The following is a 21,198-nucleotide window of genomic DNA, read 5'->3' as shown; positions in this document are numbered from 1 at the left end:
TTTCACTGTCCACTGATCTGGTCATCTTTTCAGGTGACTATAATTTAATCAGGTTCATCAGACATCAGTTTCTCTTTACATCTCCATGCTGCCCCTTTCTGATCAGATGAAAAATTTGAGTGTTCAGTCACTCTATCATTAATTATCGAGTCTAGCAATTTCTTAACAACAGATGTTTGGCTAACTGGTCTATAATTCCCTACTTTCCCTCACCCACTTTTCTTAAATATCAGAGTGACATGCATAATTTTCCAAACTAAAGGGATGATTTTCGAATGGAGAGAACTTTGAAAGATTATATTTAGAGCATCAGCAACTTTCTTGCCTACTTCCTTTAAACTCGGGGATGGAAACTACCTGGTCCTGTTATTTGTCAGTCTTTAATATCATTCTTTTCTTCATGACTGTTATCGTGCTTACATTAATTTTGGTGAGTTCCTATTGCTGATTCAATATGAGTTTCCATGCTGACCTCTTCCTCTACTGTAGAAACTGACACAAAGTAATTATTCAACATGCCCTCCATTTTCATTGACAATATCACCATTAAAACTTTTAATCACTAATATCAAACCAGCCCTTAATCTCTTCCATTCCAATGAAAACAGTTCTAAGTTCTTCCTTGTATTTTTATCAATCCCGGGTCAATCAACATCCTTGTGAATCTCTACAGCCTCAGCATTTTGCAATAGTTCTTTTTATTCATTCAAGGGATGTGGGCTTTGCTGGCTGGGCCAGCATTTATTGTCTGTCACTAGTTGCCCTTGAGAAGGTGGTGATGAGCTGCCTTCTAGAGCCGCTGCAGTCCATGTGGTGTAGGTACACGCACAGTGCTCTTAGGGAGAGAGTTCCAGGATTTTGACCCAGTGACAGTGAAGGAACGGTGATATATTTCCAAGTCAGGATGGTGAGGGACTTGGAAGGGAACTTGCAGATGGTGGTGTTCCCATCTATCTGCTGCCCTTATCCTTCTAGATGGTAGTGGCCGTGGGTTTGGAAGGTGCTGTCTAAAGAGCCTTGGTGAGTTTCTGCAGTGTGGAGTCTGTCACCACAACTGTGGTCTTACAAAGGTTTTACTTAGCTTATTCATTACTGACTTTTCTAATCTGTATTCTTGTCATTAAACCCAGGATTTCATAGTTTTTATCACCTTATCCGTTTGAGGTGCTACGGTTAATGTTTGGCAAACCTGAAACCCCAGGTCACTATGTTCTTCCCCATGAATAAACACTTTTTAAACCAAAATGTAACACCTGGCATTGAACTCCTTGGCACATTTTATGATCTTGTCCACCACCTAATCAACATTTCTAGCACTTCTCTCTGTTCTTCAGAATTTTTCACCATGTCTCCTATTGTCTGGACACCAATTCCTCTAGGCTTATATCCAGATCTTTCATTGACACAGTGAACAGAAATGGCCCCATAGTTGAATCCCGTGGGACTCCACAACATACTCCCAACCACATTGAAAAACTGCTCTTCATCCTATTTTCTATTTCCACAGTTCTAAGCAGTTTTGTACCCAATTTTCTACATTACTTCTAATTCCATTCCCCTTAATCTCTGCCCCTCTACCCCCCAACCACTCCAATTGGAGACATTAGTCTTTGTCTCCTTGTTTATAATACCAAACCAGTGACTGGTATAAATGCAGCTAGTTGGGGATTTATCTTAACTGGGTGAACCTTGTTTCTCTTTAGTGAGCCTTTGGGACTGGAGCACACCATGGAGCAAATGCTACAGACTGTTCTCTTCCTTTCTGCGGTAGAATCTGCTTTCGCCAGGGAATCCAGTCAACCTACTGTCAACATAGCTGTTGTACTCGGAGGATCTTGGTATCACATGGAAATCAGGGGCAGCTTTAATCGAGAGACCTACCAGGACCTGCCTGTACAAATCAATGCCATCACAGTGATTGTGAACAACACCAATCCCAGGAGCCTGATCACTCACATTTGTGATGTGCTGACCAGATCCAGAATCCATGCTGTTATCTTTGAAGATGATATTGAATCTGAGGCTGTCGCACAAATTCTGGACTTTATCTCTGCACAAGTATCAGCTCCAATCATCGGAATGAGTGGAGGCTCCACTGTTGTGTTCACTCCAAAGGTTAGTTCCAGTTACAGTCTCACGAATAGCAATCTGATGTTCCACAGGACTGTGGTGAGATGACACCTGGGGTACTGACTGCGATTTTGGTCTCCATATCTAAGGAAAGATGTACTTGACTTGGAGGCAGAGCAGCAAAAATCCAGGGCAAACACGACTGCAGTAAGTGTTTGCGGTTTGAGGAACTTGAGCTCAGAGTCACTGAGCTGGAGGCAGAGCTGCAGACACTGCCACACATCAGAGAGGAAAATAGTTACCTGGATGCTTTGTACCAGGAGGGAGTCACAACACTTAGGATAGGGTCTTCCGATTTACTCAGTGGCCAGGGCCAGGAGGGTGTGACTGTGAGTGAGGCAGGTAAGGGGACCCAGGGGGCCAGAATGCAGGAGTGTAAGCGTCTGCAATTGTCCAATGGGTTTGAGGTTCTCTCAGCTTGTTTGGATGTGAGTGGGGGCTGCAGGGTGGATGAGCTAACTGACCACGGCACCGTGGAACAGGAAACCATCCAAGTGGGGGCAACAAACAGGAATGATGTGGTAGTAGCGGACAATAGAGTGAGGGGGATTGACACTGTTCTCTGTAGCAAAGAGCAAGAGTCCAGACAGCTGTGTTGCCTGCCTGGTGCCAGGGTTTGGGACATCTGCTCAGGGCTGGAGAGGAAGTTGTGGTCGGAAAGGGAGGATCTAATGCTTGTGGTGCACATAAGTACCAATGACATAGGCAGGATGAGGAACGAGGATCTGCATAGCCAGTATGACAAGCTAGGCATCAAATTAAGAAGCAGAACCTCAAAAGTAATAATCTCTGGATTATTACCTGAGCCATGTGCAAATTAGCGTAGGACAAATAAGATTAGAGAGATGAATATGTGGCTCAAAGACTGGGTGTGGGAGAAGTGGGTTACAGTTTGTGGGGCAGTGGCACAGTATTGGGGAAAGTGGGATCTGTACCATTGGGAGGGTCTACACCTCAACCCTGCTGGGGCTAGTGTCCTCATGAGCCTCCTAATTAGGGAAGGAAAGAGGCTTTTAAACTGAATAGTGGGGGCAAGGGAAATTTGGAAAGATGTGGTAAACCAAAGAGCAGAGACAAGACAAGGGAGACCTGTAGGAATATGGGAAATGATAAACAGACTGTGACAGGAAGGGACAGAGAGTACCAATCTAAGAGTAAATCAGCAGATAAGGCTAAATGCTACAAATATAATAAAAGGACAAAACTAAAGGCTCTGTATCTAAACCCACATAGCAGTCAAAACAAAAACCGATGAACTGATAGCGCAAATAGAAATAAATAAGTACAGTTTGATAGCCATTACAGAGACACAGCTACAAGATGACATAGATTGGGACTGAATATTGAAGTGCATGTGACATTTAGGAAGGACAGGAAGTTAGGAAAAGGTGGAGGGGTGGTTCTGTTCATTAATGATGGTATTAGCGCAATAGAGAGGGATGACCTAAGTTCAGGAAACCAGCATGTAGAAACAGTTTGGGTTGAGATGAGGAATGATAAAGTCAAGGAGTCACTTGTGGTCCCTTAATTATAACTACACTGTATGGCAGAGTATAAAAGAAGAGATAATGGGAGTTTCCCAGAAAGGTACAGCAATAATCATAGAGGATTTTAATCTACATATAGACTGGAAAAATTCAGATGGCAAGGTAGCGTAGATGAGGATGTTTTTGGGATCATTTCTAAGAACAGCACCTTCTGGAGGAAGCAAAGAGCAGGTTATACTAGATCTGGTATTGTGCAAGGCACCCCAAGGTAACAGCAATCATAATACAATTGAATTTTACATTCATTTTGAGAGAGAATTAAGTGTGTCCAAGACTAGTACTTTAAACTTAAATAGGGGCAATTATGAAGGCATGAAAGCAGAGCTAGCTAAAGTGAACTGGCAAATGATGTAAAGGGACATGTCAATAGAAGTTCAGTGACAGACATGTAAAGGGAATTTCAGAATTCACAGAATATGTACAATCCAGTGAGAAAGAAAAATTCCAAGGGCAGGCCCACCATCTGTGGTTAACTAAAAACGTTAAAGACAGCATTAAACTTAAAGAAAAATCATATGATTACGCAAAAACGGGTGGCAGGTCAGAAAATTGGAAAAAACATAACAACAAAAAATGACAAAAATATTAATAAGGAGAGAAAATTGGACTGAGGGAAAGTGAGCTAGCAACATAAAGATGGATAGTAAGAGTTTCTATAGATATTTAAATAAGGAAGTTAACAAAGTGAGTGTTAGTCCTATAGAGAGTACATCGGGGAATTGATAATGGAAAGTAGGGAGATGGTGAATTAATTAATCAGATATTTTGCTTCGGTCTTCACTATAAAGGAGACAAGTAACATCCCGGAAATAGCTGTAAATCAGGAAATGGATGGGAAGGCAGGACTTGGGAAAATTACAAACAATTGAGCAAATTGTTAGGGCTATAGGCTGACAAATCCCAGGTCTGGATGGACTTCACCCTAAGGTCTTTAAAGAAGTGGTTAGTGCACCGAAGCACTGGTTTTAACTTTCCAAAATTCTCTAGATTCGGGGAAAGTTCCATTAGATTGGAAACTAGAAAATATAACTCCTTTATTCAAAAAGGGAGGGAGACAGAAAGCAGGAAACTATAGGCCAGTTAGCCTAACATCCGTTATAGGGAAGTTAGAAGCTATTATTAAAGATGTTATAGCGGGGCACTTGGAAAAATTCAAGGGTCAGTTGTTGTATTGATACTTAAGTGTAATGAATCTCAAGGATGACCATAAGACATAGGAGCAGAAATTAGGCCATTCGGCCCATCGAGTCTGCTCCGCCATTCAATCATGGCTGATAAGTTTCTCAGCCCCATTCTCCCGCCTTCTCCCCATAATCTTCGATCTCCTTACCAATCAAGAACCTATCTATCTCGGTCTTAAATACACTCAATGACCTGGCCTCCACAGTCTTCTGTGGCAATGAATTCCATAGATTCACCACTCTCTGGCTAAAGAAGTTTCTCCTCATCTCTGTTCTAAAAGGTCTTCCCTTTACTCTGAGGCTGTGCCCTCGGGTCCTAGTCTCTCCTACTAACGGAAACATCTTCCCCACGTCCACTCTATCCAGGCCTTTCAGTATTCTGTAAGTTTCAATCAGATCCCCCCTCATCCTTCTAAACTCCATCGAGTATAGACCCAGAGTCCTCAAACATTCCTCATATGTTAAGCCTTTCATTCTTGGGATCATTCTCGTGAACCTCCTCCAGGGCCAGCACATCCTTCCTGAGATACGGGGCCCAAAATTGCTCACAATATTTTAAGTGTGGTCTGACCAGAGCCTTATAAAGCCTCAGCAGCACATCCCTGCTTTTATATTCTAGTCCTCTCGAAATAAATGCCAACATTGCATTTGCCTTCCTAACTACCGACTCATCCTGCAAGTTAACCTTAAGAGAATCCTGGACTAGGACTCCCAAGACCCTTTGCACTCCAGATTTCTGAATTCTCTCCCCATTTAGAAAATAGTCCATGCCTCTATTCTTCCCATGACCTCACACTTCCCCATGTTGTATTCCATCTGCCACTTCTTTGCCCATTCTCCTAACCTGTCCAAATCCTTCTGCAGCCTCCCTGCCTCCTCAATACTACCTGTCCCTCCACCTATCTTTGTATCATCTGCAAACTTAGCCAGGATGCCCTCAGTTCCTTCATCTAGATCATTAATGTATAAAGTGAAAAGTTGTGGTGCCAACACTGACCCCTGCGGAACTCCACTAGTCACCAGCCGCCATCCTGAGAAGGACCCCCTTATCCCCTCTCTCTGCCTCTTGCCAGACAGCCAATCTTCTATCCATGCTAGTACCTTGCCTCTAACACTATGGGCTCTTACCTTACTGAGCAGCCTCCTGTGCGGCACCTTGTCAAAGGCCTTCTGGAAGTCCAAGTAGATAATATCCATTGGCTCTCCTTTGTCTAACCTACTCGTTACCTCCTCAAAGAATTCTAACAGATTTGTCAGGCATGACCTCCCCTTGATGAAACCATGCTGACTTTGCCCTATTTTACCATGGACTTCCAAGTATTCTGAAATCTCATCCTTAATGGATGGATGGAATCTCTAAGCCATTGTGCATGGTAAGTTTGGCAGTGGTTGGTTTAGCCATCACTTGCCACATTTTGGGTACACACATTTCAATGTGCAAAGTGGAAGGATATTTGCACCTGCACCTGTATCCAGTTTTGCCTAGAATTGATGCTGTCGCTGCATCTGTGGGAACATAATCTGGATAGTGGCAAAGCCTTCTGATGGTATCACTATGGCAATACATTCTCACATTCTTTGATGTTCACTGTGTGGAATGTCTGCTCACTTTGTGCTTGCATATTCTGGTCATTCTCATCATCTGACCACATAGCTTCGCTAGACATTTCATGGATCTTCTTCTAGCGATGTCTGATTTGTGCTCCTGATTGCTTAGGATGCTGTACCTGTCTGGCCTCTGGTAGTGACTTTTGATGATATTGAACCAATTGTTCTGGCTTTTTCATTCTGTACTGGCATTTCCAGTGTCTACTGGTGCCACCTGCCTTGCATATATGGTAGACAATTTTCGAGAGCATGTATGAGGCTGCACCACCTGTATTGCTTACTAGGTTTGTCTATGTTGGTTATTATGCCAATGGTGGTTGAATTACACGTAGCCTATTGTTCACCTGTAGACAGCTGTAAGGCTTTATACTTGTATCCGCTTTTTAGTTGTGCTGTGCCATGTTGTAACTTATGGGTTTGTCTAAGAGGTCTTTTGCAATACTTCTATTGGTGTAGATGCTATCACAAATTCGATTATTCTGTCAACCAGTTCAGTCGCATAAAATTGCAATCAAGCTCCTTGTCTCTGCATCCACTTATGAATGATGAATAGCTTCCTTTGGCTCTTGCCTAAAGGACATGAATTCCAGATGATGTATTCTGAAGTTACCTTCACTCATTATTGATCTTTGAGTGTTGTCTTATCTTGTTCAGATTTTTAAGATCTGATAGAACTGAGGTCTGTGGAGGATCAGTCAGTGGAGGCATCATTGTCGATAGCAATTTCAATATTTATGGTTTGTTTATCTGGTTCAGAAATAGTGAGGTCCAGAAAACATTATTCTATGCGTTGTCTGAACAGAGTGAACTCAGAGGAGGAGGACCACTGCCTTCCAATTGCACGTTAGAAATTCTGTCGTCATCATCTGGCTTTTTTGCAGGGTCAGTAGGATTATCAGTGACTTTTCACAGACTCTTAAGGACTGTTTCTGTGGCTCCCTGAGTTGTAGTGCCTTAAGTGGCTACAGCTTTAACTGGTCCTAGTTGGTTGCTTGACTGCAATGGTGGTGCTGTTGAGCTGCTCCTACCTTCCTGGGCTTGCTTGAAGCTCTTCCCACTAAGCAGTGATTTTGGTGCAAAAATGGTGTGCAAGGCTGAAAAGGTAATTAGTGAAACAGTGACTGTGAAAGCAGTGGGAAGGAGCGGGAACTCATCACGGCATTAAGTAATGCAGGACAGAGCAAGAGTTCAGTCAGGACTGGTGGGAAAGAGTGAGAACACAGCGGGGCATAAAGTATCTATCCACCAGGAGCCAGACTGTAGGTTCAGAGCCTGCGTTTGGAAAGAAAAATCAAGATGTTATCTCACAAGGAAGCAGGTGGGTGATTGGATAGTGAGAATTTCTTATCTTACCTAAACAATGGAATAAACTGGTCAATCTTATCTTTCTTTTTTAAAAGATAAGGTTTATTACTATTAGTAATGTGTTTTAAGTTTTAGTAGGGTTTACTGGCATTAAAAAGGCTTATTAGCATTGCTAAATTAGCTGTGTATTAGCAGCAGTAAGGTTTATTAGCAGTAGCAAGGTTATTAACTAACAGGAATGACAGGGCAGCTCCAATCACTAGAGTGTGCATCCTGTGCTATGTGGGAACTCCAGGACACATCTCATGTCCTGGATAACAACTAGTGCAGGAAATGTCATCAGTTACAGGAGCTTGAGCTCTTAGTTTTGGAAATTGAGCAGCAGCTGGCCTCACTGTGGTGCATCCATGAGGTTGAGATTTTTGTCTTAGAACATTTATAGATGTGCTCATTCCATTGCTTAAGAGTATGCAGAGAAAGAGGAAATGGATGACCACCAAACAGTCAAGGAGAAACAGAGAGATAATGCACGAGTCCCCTGAGTGCATTCCACTCTCCAACCAGTATTCAGTTGTGATTAATCAATGGTTCATCTGGGCCAGAGCCAGGTTCATGGCAGAGCTGTACAGAGGGAGTCAAGGAAGACAGGCAGAGCAATAATGATAGGTGATTCAATAATTATGGGAATAGACGGGTCTTTCTCCAGACACAGACATGAATCCAGGATGGTGTTGCTTCCCTCATGCCAGAGTCAAGGATGTCACTGAACAGCTGCAGAGGACCCGTAAGGAGGAAGGTGAACAGCCAGCAGCTTTGGTTCACATTGGTACGAACAACATAGGCAGAAAAAGAGAAGTGATCCTGCAGTCAAAATTTAGGGAACTGGGTAGGAAATGAGCAAGCAGGACCTCAAAAGTAGTAAGATAAAAGCAAATACTGCAGATTCTGGAAATCTAGAACAAAAACAAAAATACCCAAAAAAACTCAGCAGGTCTGACAGCATCTGCGGAGAGGAACACAGTTAACTTTTCAAGTCTGTGTGACTCTTCAACAGAACTAACGATATAGAGAAATGGGGTGAAATATAAGCTGGTTGAGGGGGTGGGACAGGTAGAGCTCAATATGGGCCCAGTGATAGGTGGAGGCAAAGAAGAGATTGCCAAAGATGTCATAGACAAAAGGACAAAGGGGTGTTGACAGTGGTGACATTATCTAAAGGATATGCTAATGGGGACATTATGGGTAGCAAGCAGGGCAAGTAAGTGACAGATAGCCCTAGTGGAGATAGGGTGGGGGGAAGGGATTGAAATGGGCTAAAAGGTGGAGATAAAGTGATAGATTGAAATAAATTTAAAAATAGGTGGGAAAAGAAAAATATATTTGTAAAAAAATAATAAATTATTGGAAAAAAGGGGAATCAGAAAGGGGGTGGGGATGGAGGAGAGAGTTCATAATCTAAAATTGTTGAACTCAATATTCAGTCCAGAAGGCTGTAAAGTGCCTAGTCGAAAGATGAAGTGCTGTTCCTCCAGTTTGCGTTGAGCTTCACTGGAACACTGCAGCAGGCCAAGGACGGACATGTGGGCAAGAGAGCAGGGTGGAGTGTTAAAATGGCAAGCGACAGGGAGGTCTGGGTCATGCTTGCAAACAGACCGAAGGTGTTCCACAAAGCGGTCACCCAGTCTGCGTTTGGTCTCTCCAATGTAGAGGAAACCGCATTGGGAGCAACAAATGCAGTAGACTAAGTTGGGGGAAATGCAAGTGAAATGTTGCTTCACTTGAAAGGAGTGTTTGGGCCCTTGGACGGTGAGGAGGGGGTGGGGGAAGTAGGGGTGTTGCACCTTCTGTGATTGAATGGGAAGGTGCCGTGGGAGGGAGCTGAGGAGTAGGGGGTGATGGAGGAGTGGGCCAGGGTGTCCCGGAGAGAACGATCCCTACGGAATGCCGCCGGGGGGGGTGAAGGGAAGATGTGTTTGGTAGTGGCATCTTGCTGGAGTTGGCGGAAATGGCAGAGGATGATCCTTTGAATGCGGAGGCTGGTGGGGTGATAAGTGAGGACAAGGGGGACCCTATCATGTTTCTGGGAGGGAGGAGAAGGCGTAAGGGCGGATGCGCGGGAGATGGGCTGGACACGGTTGAGGGCCCTGTCAATGACCGTGGGTGGAAAACCTCGGTTAAGGAAGAAGGAGGACATGTCAGAGGAACTGTTTTTGAAGGTAGCATCATCGGAACTGATTGACGGAGGCAAAGGAACTGAAAGAATGGGATGAAGTCCTTACAGAAAGTGGGTTGAGAGGAGCTGTTGTCGAGGTAGCTGTGGGAGTCGGTAGGCTTGTAATGGATATTGGTGGACAGTCTATCACCAGAAATTGAGACTACCAGAAATTTAGACTGTCCACCAATATTCATTACAAGCCTACCGACATCTTTGACATCTTTGGCAATCTCTTCTTTGCCTTCACCTATCACTAGCCCCCTATTGAGCTCTGCCTGTTCTACCCCCCTCCACCAGCTTATATTTCACCTCATTTCTCTATTTCCGCAGTTCTGTTGAAGAGTCATACGGACTCGAAACATTAACTGTGTTCCTCTCCGCAGATGCTGTCAGACCTGCTGAGTTTTTCCAGGTATTTTTGCTTTTGTTCTCAAAAGTAGTAACCTCTGGATTACTTCAAGTACCATGTGCAAGTGGTAATTGGAGGCGATGGCATAGTGGTATTTGTCAGTGGTAACCCAGAGACTCTGGGTAATGATCTGGGGACCTGGGTTTAAATCCCACCATGCCCAGATGGTGGAATTTGAATTCAATAAAAATCTGGAATTAATAGTTTAATGATGACCATGGAACCATTGCCGATTGTTGTAAAAATCCATCTGGTTTGCTAATCCCCTTTAGGGAGGGAAACCTGCTGTCCTTACCTGGTCTGGCCTACATGTGACTCCAGACCCACAGCAATGTGGTTGACTTTTTAATGCCCTCAGTTGTAACAAACCGCTACAAAGTCACAAAAAATAAACGAAATCGGACGGACCATCCGGCATCAACTTAGGCACCGGAAACAACAATGACTATCTTAGCCCTGTTGACCCTGCAAAGTCCTCTTTACTAATATCTGGGGGCTACTGGAGAGCTGTCTCATAGACTAGTCAAGCAACATAGTCATCCTCATGGAATCATATCTCACAGATAATGTCCCAGACTCCACCATCACTATCCCTGGGTATGTCTGTCCCACAGCCAGGACACACCCAGCAGAGGTGGCAGCACAGAGGGATACAGTCAGGAGGGAGTTGCCCTGGGAGTCCTCAACATCAACTCTGGACCCCACGAAGTCTCATGGCATCAGGTCAAATATGGGCAAGGAAATCTCCTGCTGATTACCACGTACTGCCCTCCCTCAGCTGATGAATCAATGCTCCTCCATGTTGAACACCACTTGGAGGAAGCATTGAGGGTGGCAAGGTCACAGAATGTACTCTGGGTGGGATCTTCAATGTCTATCATCAAGAGTGGCTCAGTAGCACCACTACTGACCGAGCTGACCAAGTCCTAAAGGACATAACTGCTAGACTGGGTCTGCAGCAGGTGGTGAAGGAACCAACAAGAAGGAAAAACATACTTGACCCCATCTCCACCAACCTGCCTGCTGCAGATACATCTGTCCATGACAGTATCGGTAGGAGTGACCACCACACAGTCCTTGTGGAGATAAAGACAATATAAAATAAAGGGTACAACTCTAAAGTGGGTGCAGGAGTAGAGGGATAAATGGTGTATATGTGCATTAGACATTGAAGGTGGCAGGATAGGTTGAGAGAATGGTTAATGAAGCATACATAATCCTGGGCTTTATGAATAGGGACAGAAGAGAAAGGGGACAAAAACATGACTCACAAAACATGAATTCAGATCTGAAGAAGAGTCATACGGACTCGAAACTTCAACTCTGTCTTTCTCTCCACAGAAGCTGTTAGACCTGCTGAGCTTTTCCAGCATTTTCTGTTTTTGTTTCAGATTTCCAGCATCTACAGTATTTTGCTTTTATATAAAAAGAGAAAGGGGGTTATGCTGAACTTGTATAAGACACTAGTTTGGCCTCAGCTAGAGTATTGGGTTCAGTTCTGGCCACTGTACTTTAAGGAGAATGTAAGACCTTGGAGAGATTGCAGAAAAGATTCACAAGAAAGGCTCTAGGGATGAGGAATTTTAGTTATGAAGATGGATTGGAGAAGTTTTTTTTGGAGAAGAGAAGGCCGAGAGGAAATTTGATAGAGATATTCAAAATCCTGAGGGGTCTAGACAGAGTAGATGGGGAGAACTGTCCCCACTCATGAAGAATGAGGGGGCACAGATTTAAAGTCATTGGCAAAAGAGGCAAAAATGATACGAGAAAAAAAATCAGGCCAACAAATGGTTAAGGTCTGGAATCGACTGCCTGAGTGTGAAGTGGAGGCAGGTTTAATCAAAGCATTCAAAAGGGTTGTTGAAAAGGAAGAATGTGCAGGGTTATGGGGAAAAGACAGGAGAATGAAGTGAATTGTTCATTCAGAGAGCCAGTACAGGCTTGATGGGCTAAATGGTCTCTTTCTGCACTGTAAGAATTCTGTGATTCTTTGAAAAAATATTTTTTACAGCCTCTTTCTAGCTGTTAAGAGCTTTTGCTTAATGGATTCTTCTTTCCTGGTCTAGTCCCCAGTATTTAATTGCCCCCAACTTCCTGAAGAGTTGGTCTGTAGCATCAATTGATTCTCTGGTCTATAAAGCTAGACCCCCCCCACCAACCCCCCCAGAGTCAGCTATTTAATGACTGGTGCACAAACCACTCAGCAGATAGGTTTAGTCTCTCAAGCTTCCCGAATTTTAACATACTAACTGGGACCCAGTGTCTGCTGCTGCAGTGTCCCAAACAAAGGTGTTGGGTGTAGGATTCTTAAAGTGCTGCAGAATCGCTTACCATGAACGCTTTATCATTGTTTCACTTTCACAGCAGTTTTTCTGCTGCCTGTAAAAGGGTTGAGGCTTGGACGTTTCTCAGTCAAATCTTCCAAAAAATGCTGCCACCATGTTGCGTTCTTCTATTTGTCATAAATGGACCAATCATATAACAAAAATTGATAGAACAATAGTGTGGGTTCTTTATTTGAAGACTATATACATACAATGTTAACTGGGAGGTTATGTAGAGATGCCTGACCTCTCCAACTGCTGCTCTGTTCTGTCTCAGTGTCATGTAGTTACACATCACATCCTGTCTCAAAGTGGGAAGTGATTGAGGGCAGTTTAAGATATACACCCTTAAAGGTACATTTGCATCAGATCACAACAGACAGGGTAGACACTGTGAGGATGTTTCCCCTAAACTGTGGCAAAGCAACAGTCTCAGGATAAGGGGTTGATAATTCAGGACTGAGAAGAGGAAGCATGTCTTTAGTATGTTGTGAATCTTTGGAATTCTCTATCCCAGAGGGTTGTGGCTGCTCTATTGCTGAATATATATAGAAGGGTGGGATATACAGATTTTTGGTCTGTCAGAAAATCAGGGGATTGGTGAGTGGGCTAGAAAGTGGAGTTGAGGCAGAAAATCAGCCATGATCATACTGAATGGTGGAACAGGCTCGAGGGGTCTAACTATTTACACTTGCTCCTATTTCTTACATTCTTAAGTCCTGATGTCATTCTCTGTAGTTCTGCTGTCAAATCCTGTTTATATTTGATGTTAGGCCCTGTGCAGAGATGATGTCACACTCCATGTGTAGTGTAAGACACTGCAATAGGAATTGTAATATTATCAACTAAGTTTAGAACTTGTGGCTGAGACTTACAAAAGCTATCCAACCCAGGTGACATCAACAGTTTAGATGGGATGTGAGGTGTTGTTTACTGTAGCCAGTTGTACAAGAACTTGACTAAATTTACCGGCATGTCTTACAAGGCCAAAGGAGTGGTTTTGAAGTAACGTGCTAAAAACTGCAAGCTGCTTTTTCACAGATGAACATTGTTCTGTGACAGGAAACATTTCGAAAGTCCAGTGTCCAAAAAAAGAGCTAAACACAACAGACAACCATACTTCAAAGCTGCTCTAAGACATAATACTTGCTGGAATGTGTAGTGTGTAGCCTCTTGGTATGGTTTCAATAGGCATTAAGATCATTTGGACTATGTAACTATTATGAACAGCTCATTATAAGTGATTACTAACAGACAAATATGAATTGGGAAGTTCTGAAAATTAGTTTACAAACCAGAGATGAGATGAATCGAGAGACTTGGGGAAAACAGCCTAGTATAAGACAAGAGAAGGTAATGTAAAACCTTGGCTGCTCACAGACAGAAGGCCAATGTGAAAGTTCTAGAAATTCATGGAGGATGAACAATGTCAGGGTGGGCTTTAACTCCATGGTTCAAATGAAGAACTCAAGGTCCATTAGATAATTTATTCTATGAAAGACTTACTGAACAGTGAGATCCTATCAGTGTAACATCTTGTCCACTATTGAAAAAAGATACTGTATAAGAAGTGGCTGTTAAAGGTATTTCATTACTACAGTCAGAAGGAGGTGTCTTGGCCAGTCATCCTTTAATCAACAAGGACTGATCATCCATGGGTGATTGTAAGTATGCTCATCACTTGTAACACTGTTAATGGACTGCTCGCATTGCAGTGTTCTTACAACTAACGTTAGATTTTGTGGTAGTGATGGTTTTGAATCTGTCTTGGAGATGCAATAAGACCTTATAGACAGAACTTGCTTGATCTGTGTAATTTCTCATAAATCTCAAGTAAAAGAATCATAAACCTGTAGAGTCCAGGAGTGAGGTCTTACAGTTGGCATGATATCAGACCTGTGAACAACTGATGTCAGAATCTGGGCCTGATGTTAAAACTAGTGTAAGCCTGATGGACTTGGTGTAATTCTGATATTAGATTCTGAGCAGATCTGAAGTCAGACTCAATGTAGAACTGTTATCGGATTCTCTGCATACCTGATATTTGATTTTCTGTATTTCCCACGTCAAATGCTGTGAAGGCCTGATGTCAGACTCAGTATAGTCCTGAAGTCAGACACTGTGTAGGCTTGTTAGTAAAACCTGTGTAGGCCTCAGTTCAGGGTCTATGTTGACCTGACATCAGACTCTGTCTGAGTCTGCGCACCCTGCAGTATGTTCAGTGAGAGTCCTATTGTTCTGCTGCTGCTCCGAGAGTTGATTTTATTGGTAAGGTCCATTACAGTATAACAAGTTTGCTCATTCTTTTAATCCCAGGCAGTAAAACTGCCCATGAATTGCAATTACATGTTAATAAGAGTACCCTGGAGATTCAGCCCACTTCATCTGGACAGATTTCAAATGTTGGATGTTGGAGGGAGGAGGAACACCAGCCCCAGCGAATCTTCTTCACCAGACAATATCTCACAGAAGGGGTTGTGGTTAGGGCTCTGCCATTTAACTGAAACTGTTTAACTTTTCTTTCACTTCCAGGAGCAACACTCTACATTTCTACAGCTGGGTGCTTCCGTAGAACAACAGATCAAGGTCATTTTCAAAGTAATGGAAGAATATGATTGGGGGAGCTTTGCTATCATTACTAGTTTCTTCCCTGGATACCAGGAGTTCATCAGCCATATTCAGCTTTTTATTGAAACTAGCTATTATGGGTGGGAAGTTGAACAGACTCTTACTCTTGAAATGATTCGAAATGAGAACAATTCCAAAACAAAGAGGCTTCTGCAGCAGATTGATGCACAGGTCCTGATTCTGTATTGCTCAAGGGAGGAGGCAGAATATCTGTTTGAACTGGCTGAGCAAGTTAATCTCCTTGGCCCAGGCTATATCTGGATATTGCCCAGCATCACAGTGGGCAACATGGAACGGGTGGCAAAACAATTTCCTGTCGGTCTAATCAGCATAATGACAGAGCGGTGGAAGATGAGCTTACAGCAGAGGGTGAGAGATGGAGTGGCAATCATCGCAAAAGGTGCCGCAAGTTTTTACAAAGCATACGGACACATGCCGGGGCCAAGTACAGACTGCAGACATGCAGCTCGAGGGGGCAGGAAAAACATACTGTACAGGTACTGATGTATTAAAATCTATCATACAATTACAGATAGACCCATTCTAGACAGTGAACACTTTACAAGCAATGATTATAAATATATTCAATAATAGACAGTGAGTGTTTACAGATAATGATCCATTTTAGTCATTGGCAGGTGATGACCCATGATGAAGAGTAAAATTTTACAGGTAATCGTCCCTCATAAACAATGTCCCCTTCTGAGCAAATATATATTATTGGTCAAGACATGTCACACATAATGATCCATCACCTGAAATGATTCTTTATATGTAATAATCAATTATAGGCAGTGAATTAAGAATTGGTTTGCATAGTGAGGCCTCCAGCAGCACCACAGAGCTCTCACAGACCACGCGGGGCTCAGTGTGCCACCATTCACTGCCTGTACAGCCCATACACTGTTACTGCACAGAATTGTTACAGTGCAGGAGGCCATTTTGCCCATCGTGTCTATACTGACTCTCCATCGGAGTAATTTATCTAGTGTCACTCCCCTGCCTTCTCCCTGTGGCCCTGCACATTCTTCCTTTACAGATAAGAATCCAATTCCTTCTTAAAAGCCTTGATTGAACCTACCTGCACCACAGTCTCAGGCAGTGCATTCCAGGTCCCAGATCCTAACCACTCGCTGCATGAAAAAGGTCTTCCTCATAATGCCATTGCTTTTGTAGATTACCTTAAATCTGTGTCCTCTGGTTCTCGATCCTTCCACCAATGGAAACAGTTTCTCTTTATCTACTCTGTCCAGATCCCACATGATTTTGAAAACCTCTATCAAATCTCCTCTCAACCTTCTCTTCTCCAAGGAAAACAGTCCCAACTTCTCCAAACTATCTTCATAACTGAAGTTCCTCATCCCTGCAACAATTCTCATGAATCTTTTCTACACTCTTTCCAATCCCTTCACATTTTTCCAAAACTGGCACAATACTCCAGATGATGCCAAACCAGTTTAACTTAACTTCCTTGTTTTTATGCTCTATTCCCCTATTAATAAAGCCTGCATGCTTTAATAACCACTCTATCGACCTGTCCTGGCACCTTCAATGACTTATGCACATACATACTGAGGAGCATCTACTCCTGCACGCCCTTTAGAATTTGCCCCTTTATTTTATATTGTCTCTTCTCATTCTTGCTACCAAAATGAATCATTCTCTGCAGTACAAAGATGCACTTCGAGGTGAAGCTCTGTACACTGAAAGACCTAAAATGGACACAATCCTGATGTCACATGGCCCAACTAGCTGAGGTGATATCAGGACAGCAAATTTGGTCAATGAATGTGCATGTAACCTCCTCATGGTTGCAGTAAGAAGCATGAAGCTGCAAGATGGGCCCTTGTCTTATTTAAAGGGACAGGAAACCAATTTGCAGGCAAGGTAATTATTGTAACTTTCTCTATTGCAAAGTACCTGAAAGTATTCGGGATGTTTTAAAGATGTTTTGGTGCAGTTGCCAGGGAGCATTCCCACATCCTCTTGGAAGGGCAGAGGAGTTCTGTCCACACAAAGGTTGCAACAGATAGGGGGGCAGCTGTGGTTGTGGGTTTGCAGCATGACAGGAAGATGAAACAGAGGCTGTGGAGAAGGAAATCTCTGTCTGATGCCCTCAGTGTGTGTGCCCATGTTCATATGTTCTCCCGTATGCGCCCCTTGAGGTCCCCACCTGAGGTTACTCCCTCTGGAGGGCTGGTAAACAAACAATCCTTTACCCCTGGCCTGGTTGCAGCCCACTTTACCCCGCTCACTCACCACATTCCATTCTCAACTCTAGCCTCTAAAGTTCACAAGTTTGTGCAGTGCCAATATCTGAGCTGGTGGCTGTGACTGTCAGAGCCTCTTCATTAGTATTATATTGTTATTCTCTCTCTTCCTGCTCGGCTGCTGTGACTGGGGAGGCAGCAGTTCTTGCTGGAACACAGCAGGGGAAGGCTGGTGTGAGGGAAGGCATGGAAAGCAAGAGGTCCATGTTCACACCATCAGCAGCTTACTCATCATGGCAGATAGCAGCGTGAGGGTAAGCTGGGAATTGAGAAGGGGCATAAGGCAGGAAGATGCTGTCGTTCTCAATGTTCTCAGTGATGTTGGATGCAACGGGCCCTGTCATAATCAACCTCATGATGTAGAGAACAATCTCCTCCATTGTGTGGAGGAGAAGTAGGCATCCTATTCCCCCACCAGTTCTGCTCTGCTCCCTTTAACTGTGTGCCACCTGGTCCAGCAAGTGAGAGGGCACAATGTCAGTGGTTGTGTAACATTGTGTTTGGGTGATGTGCCTACCATAGTTAGATGTGTAGGTCACGAGGGTTAAGTGTGAGTCTGGCAGTATTGGTAGAGATTTGAGGCGCAGCCCACAACTGTACCCAAAAATCAGGATGATTGAATGTCATGCCCAATGACCCTTTGAAGGTGATAAATTATTATAAACAGTAACCCATTCCAGAGGCAATAAATCAGTATAGACAATGATGTTTACAGATAATAATCCATTATATACAGTGACCTTTTACAGGTAAAAAGCTATAACGGACAGCAAACCTTTATAGGTGATGACATTGGCCTTTTATGCTTAAATATCCATTATGGACAGTGACTGACGGTAAACATCCATAATATTTAAAGGGAATGATCGAAAGAGCAGAAGTACATAGGAAATAGGAGGAGGAGTAAGCTAAATGGCCCAGCCACTTGCTACACCTTTCAATAAGATCATGACTGATCTTCTGCATCAACTCCACTTGCCCACACGATCCCCATGTCCCTCCATTACCTCAGTCTCCAAAATCTATCACTCCTTGTTTTGCATATACTCATCAACTAAGCACAGTTTCTTGGGGTAGAGAATTCCAAAGATTCACAACTCTCTGAGTGAAGAAATCTCTCCTCATCTCAGTGCTAAACGCTATTGTCTCATCCTAAGACTATGTCCCACTAGTTTTAATCTCTCCAGCAAATAGAAACAGTCTCTCAGCATCTACTCTGTCAAGCCCTCCAAGAATTTTATACATCTCGTTCTTCTAAACTCCACGGGATATCAGCCCATTCTAACCAAACTCATGGTCGGCTTTTTGATCCAGCAATCAACCTGGTGAACTGTTGTTACACTTGCAATAATGTGTATTCTTGGGTAAAGAGACTAAAGCTGTACACACGGCTCCAGGTGTGTTCTCACCAATGTCCCATACACAGTATAGTGTATGGTTGTGTATCGCTGATCATCAAGGTTACATTTAGCTGCTCATTAAGCATAACATGCTCTTTCAAAGAGCTAGCACAGAAACAACGGGCTGAATGACCTCCTTCTGTGCTGTAAGTTTCTATGGGGAGAAATTTATGGAGGCCAGAGAGATCTCAGGCAGGCCCACGCCCCCTCCTCAGTGAAGGCCTGCCAGTATTATGTGCCAATCATGCAGTTAAAAGGTCAAGGTGTTGGGGGGTGGGGGGGGGGGGAGGGGTGGCGAAGGCTGACGGCTATCTGCCAATCAGAGGCCAGCATTCCTTTTGCTCAGCAGCGTCACCAGGGAGGTGGTGACTTCTGCTGAATGACACCCACTGGGGTCCACTCCCGCCACCTTCCAATCCTGTTAAATGCCCTCCCTGCCTCCAAACTCACCACGGGGGTGTGTACAAAATACTACCCAATGCTATGTTTCTGACTCTAAATGTTTGAAGCACCATATCAAATTTCTGTGATTTATGTACAAGAACACCCAAATAATTCTGAATACCAACATTTTTTGGTCTCTCATCTTTTCCATTCTTCACACCAAAATGGAGAAGTTGGTATTTTCCCATATTATACACCATCTGCCACCTTCTTGTCCAATCATAACTTGTTTCTGTCACTTTGCACCTTCCCCACTGTTTACTCTCCTGCCCAGCTTTGTACCATCTTGTCATTGATTTCAATTGTAAATTTTTATTCATCGGAAGTGGGCATCACTGGCTAGGCATTTATTACCCATCCCTAACTTCCCCTGGTCAGGGGGCAGTTAAGAGTCAACCACATTGCTGTGGGTGAGGAGTCACATGTAGGCCAGACCAGGTAAGGGTGGCAGATTCCCTTCCCTGAAGGACATTAGTGACCCAGATGTGTTTTTATGATAATCGGCAATGGTTTTGTGGTCACCATCAATCTTTTAATCCCAGGTTTTTATTGAATTCAAATTTCACCATCTGCCTTCTGCCATGGTGGGATTCAAACCTGGCTCCTCAGCTCATTACTCTGGGCCTCTGGAATACTAGTCCAGTCACAATACCACTACACCACCACCTCCCCACAGCACTGATCCTTGTGCCACTCCATTAGTTACGCCCTACCAACCTGAAAATGATCCATTTATTGCTTTGTCCATTTCTGTCCATTAACCAATTCTCAATCATTGCTAATATCCCCAATCCCATGAGCCCTTATCTTGTGTAATAACCTCTTGTGGGGCATCTTACCAAGTGCCTTCTGAAAATCCAAAAATACCACATCCTTATTTACCCTGCTAGTTACACCCTCAAAAATTCTATTTGTCAAACATGATTTCCCTTTCATAAAATTGTGCAGTCTCTATCTAATCATACTGAGATTTTCTAAGTTCCCTGTTACTACCTCCTTAATAATAGATTCCAGCATTTTCTCTGCTACTAACGTCAGGCTAAATGACTTGCAGTTCACTGTTTCCTCTCTCCTTTCTTGAACAGCAGAATTTGTTACCTTCCAAACCACAAGAAATTTCCTAGAACCTAGGAAGCTCAAAACCAATGTATCCACTATCTCTGCAGCCACTACTTTTAAAACCTGAGGAAGCAGGCCATTAACAAAAACAGCTCATATTTGTAGGGTCATAGGAACAGGAGAAGGTCATTCAACCCATCGAGCCAGCTCTGCCATTCAGCTAGATCATGGCTGATCATCCACTTCAATGCCTTTCTCCTACACTATCCCCATATCCCTTATATTAGAAATCTGTAAATCTCTAAACATTCTCAATGACTGAGTTTCCGCAGCCTCTCGGGTACAGAATTCCAAAGATTCACAACCCTCTGAATAAAACAATTTCTCCTCATCTCAGTCCTAAGTAACTTCGCCCTTGTTTTGAAATTATGTCCCCTGGTTCCAGACTCCCCAAACAGGGGAAAACGTCTTATCCTCATCAGCCCTGCCTATCCCTTACAGTGTTCTGTAGATTTCAGTGAGATCACCTCTTTTTCTTCAAAACTCTGGAGGATACAGGTGCAGTTTCCCCAATCTCTCTTCACAGGACAGTCCCACCATCCCAGGAACAAGTCTGGTGAACCTTTGTCACAGTCCTTCTCTTCCCTAAGGCAAGGTGACCAAAACTGCACCCAGATT

At 43.4% G+C, this 21,198-nt stretch overlaps 1 protein-coding gene across 1 annotated transcript in view; it reads left to right on the top strand.

Annotated features, from left to right (window-relative positions):
- Nucleotides 1-1,728: 1,728 nt before the first annotated feature.
- Nucleotides 1,729-21,198, top strand: part of LOC121293946 (glutamate receptor ionotropic, NMDA 2C-like) — a 143,109-nt gene continuing 123,639 nt past the window's right edge. The window contains exons 1-2 of the mRNA XM_041217425.1: nucleotides 1,729-2,115; nucleotides 15,252-15,844. Of these exons, the coding sequence (XP_041073359.1) occupies nucleotides 1,729-2,115; nucleotides 15,252-15,844 (980 nt within the window). The remainder of the gene's footprint in view (nucleotides 2,116-15,251; nucleotides 15,845-21,198) is intronic.

This window comes from Carcharodon carcharias, chromosome 22 (genome assembly GCF_017639515.1).
Source record: "Carcharodon carcharias isolate sCarCar2 chromosome 22, sCarCar2.pri, whole genome shotgun sequence".
Taxonomy (NCBI): Eukaryota; Metazoa; Chordata; class Chondrichthyes; order Lamniformes; family Lamnidae; genus Carcharodon; species Carcharodon carcharias.
This window is presented reverse-complemented; position numbering and strand designations above follow the sequence as displayed.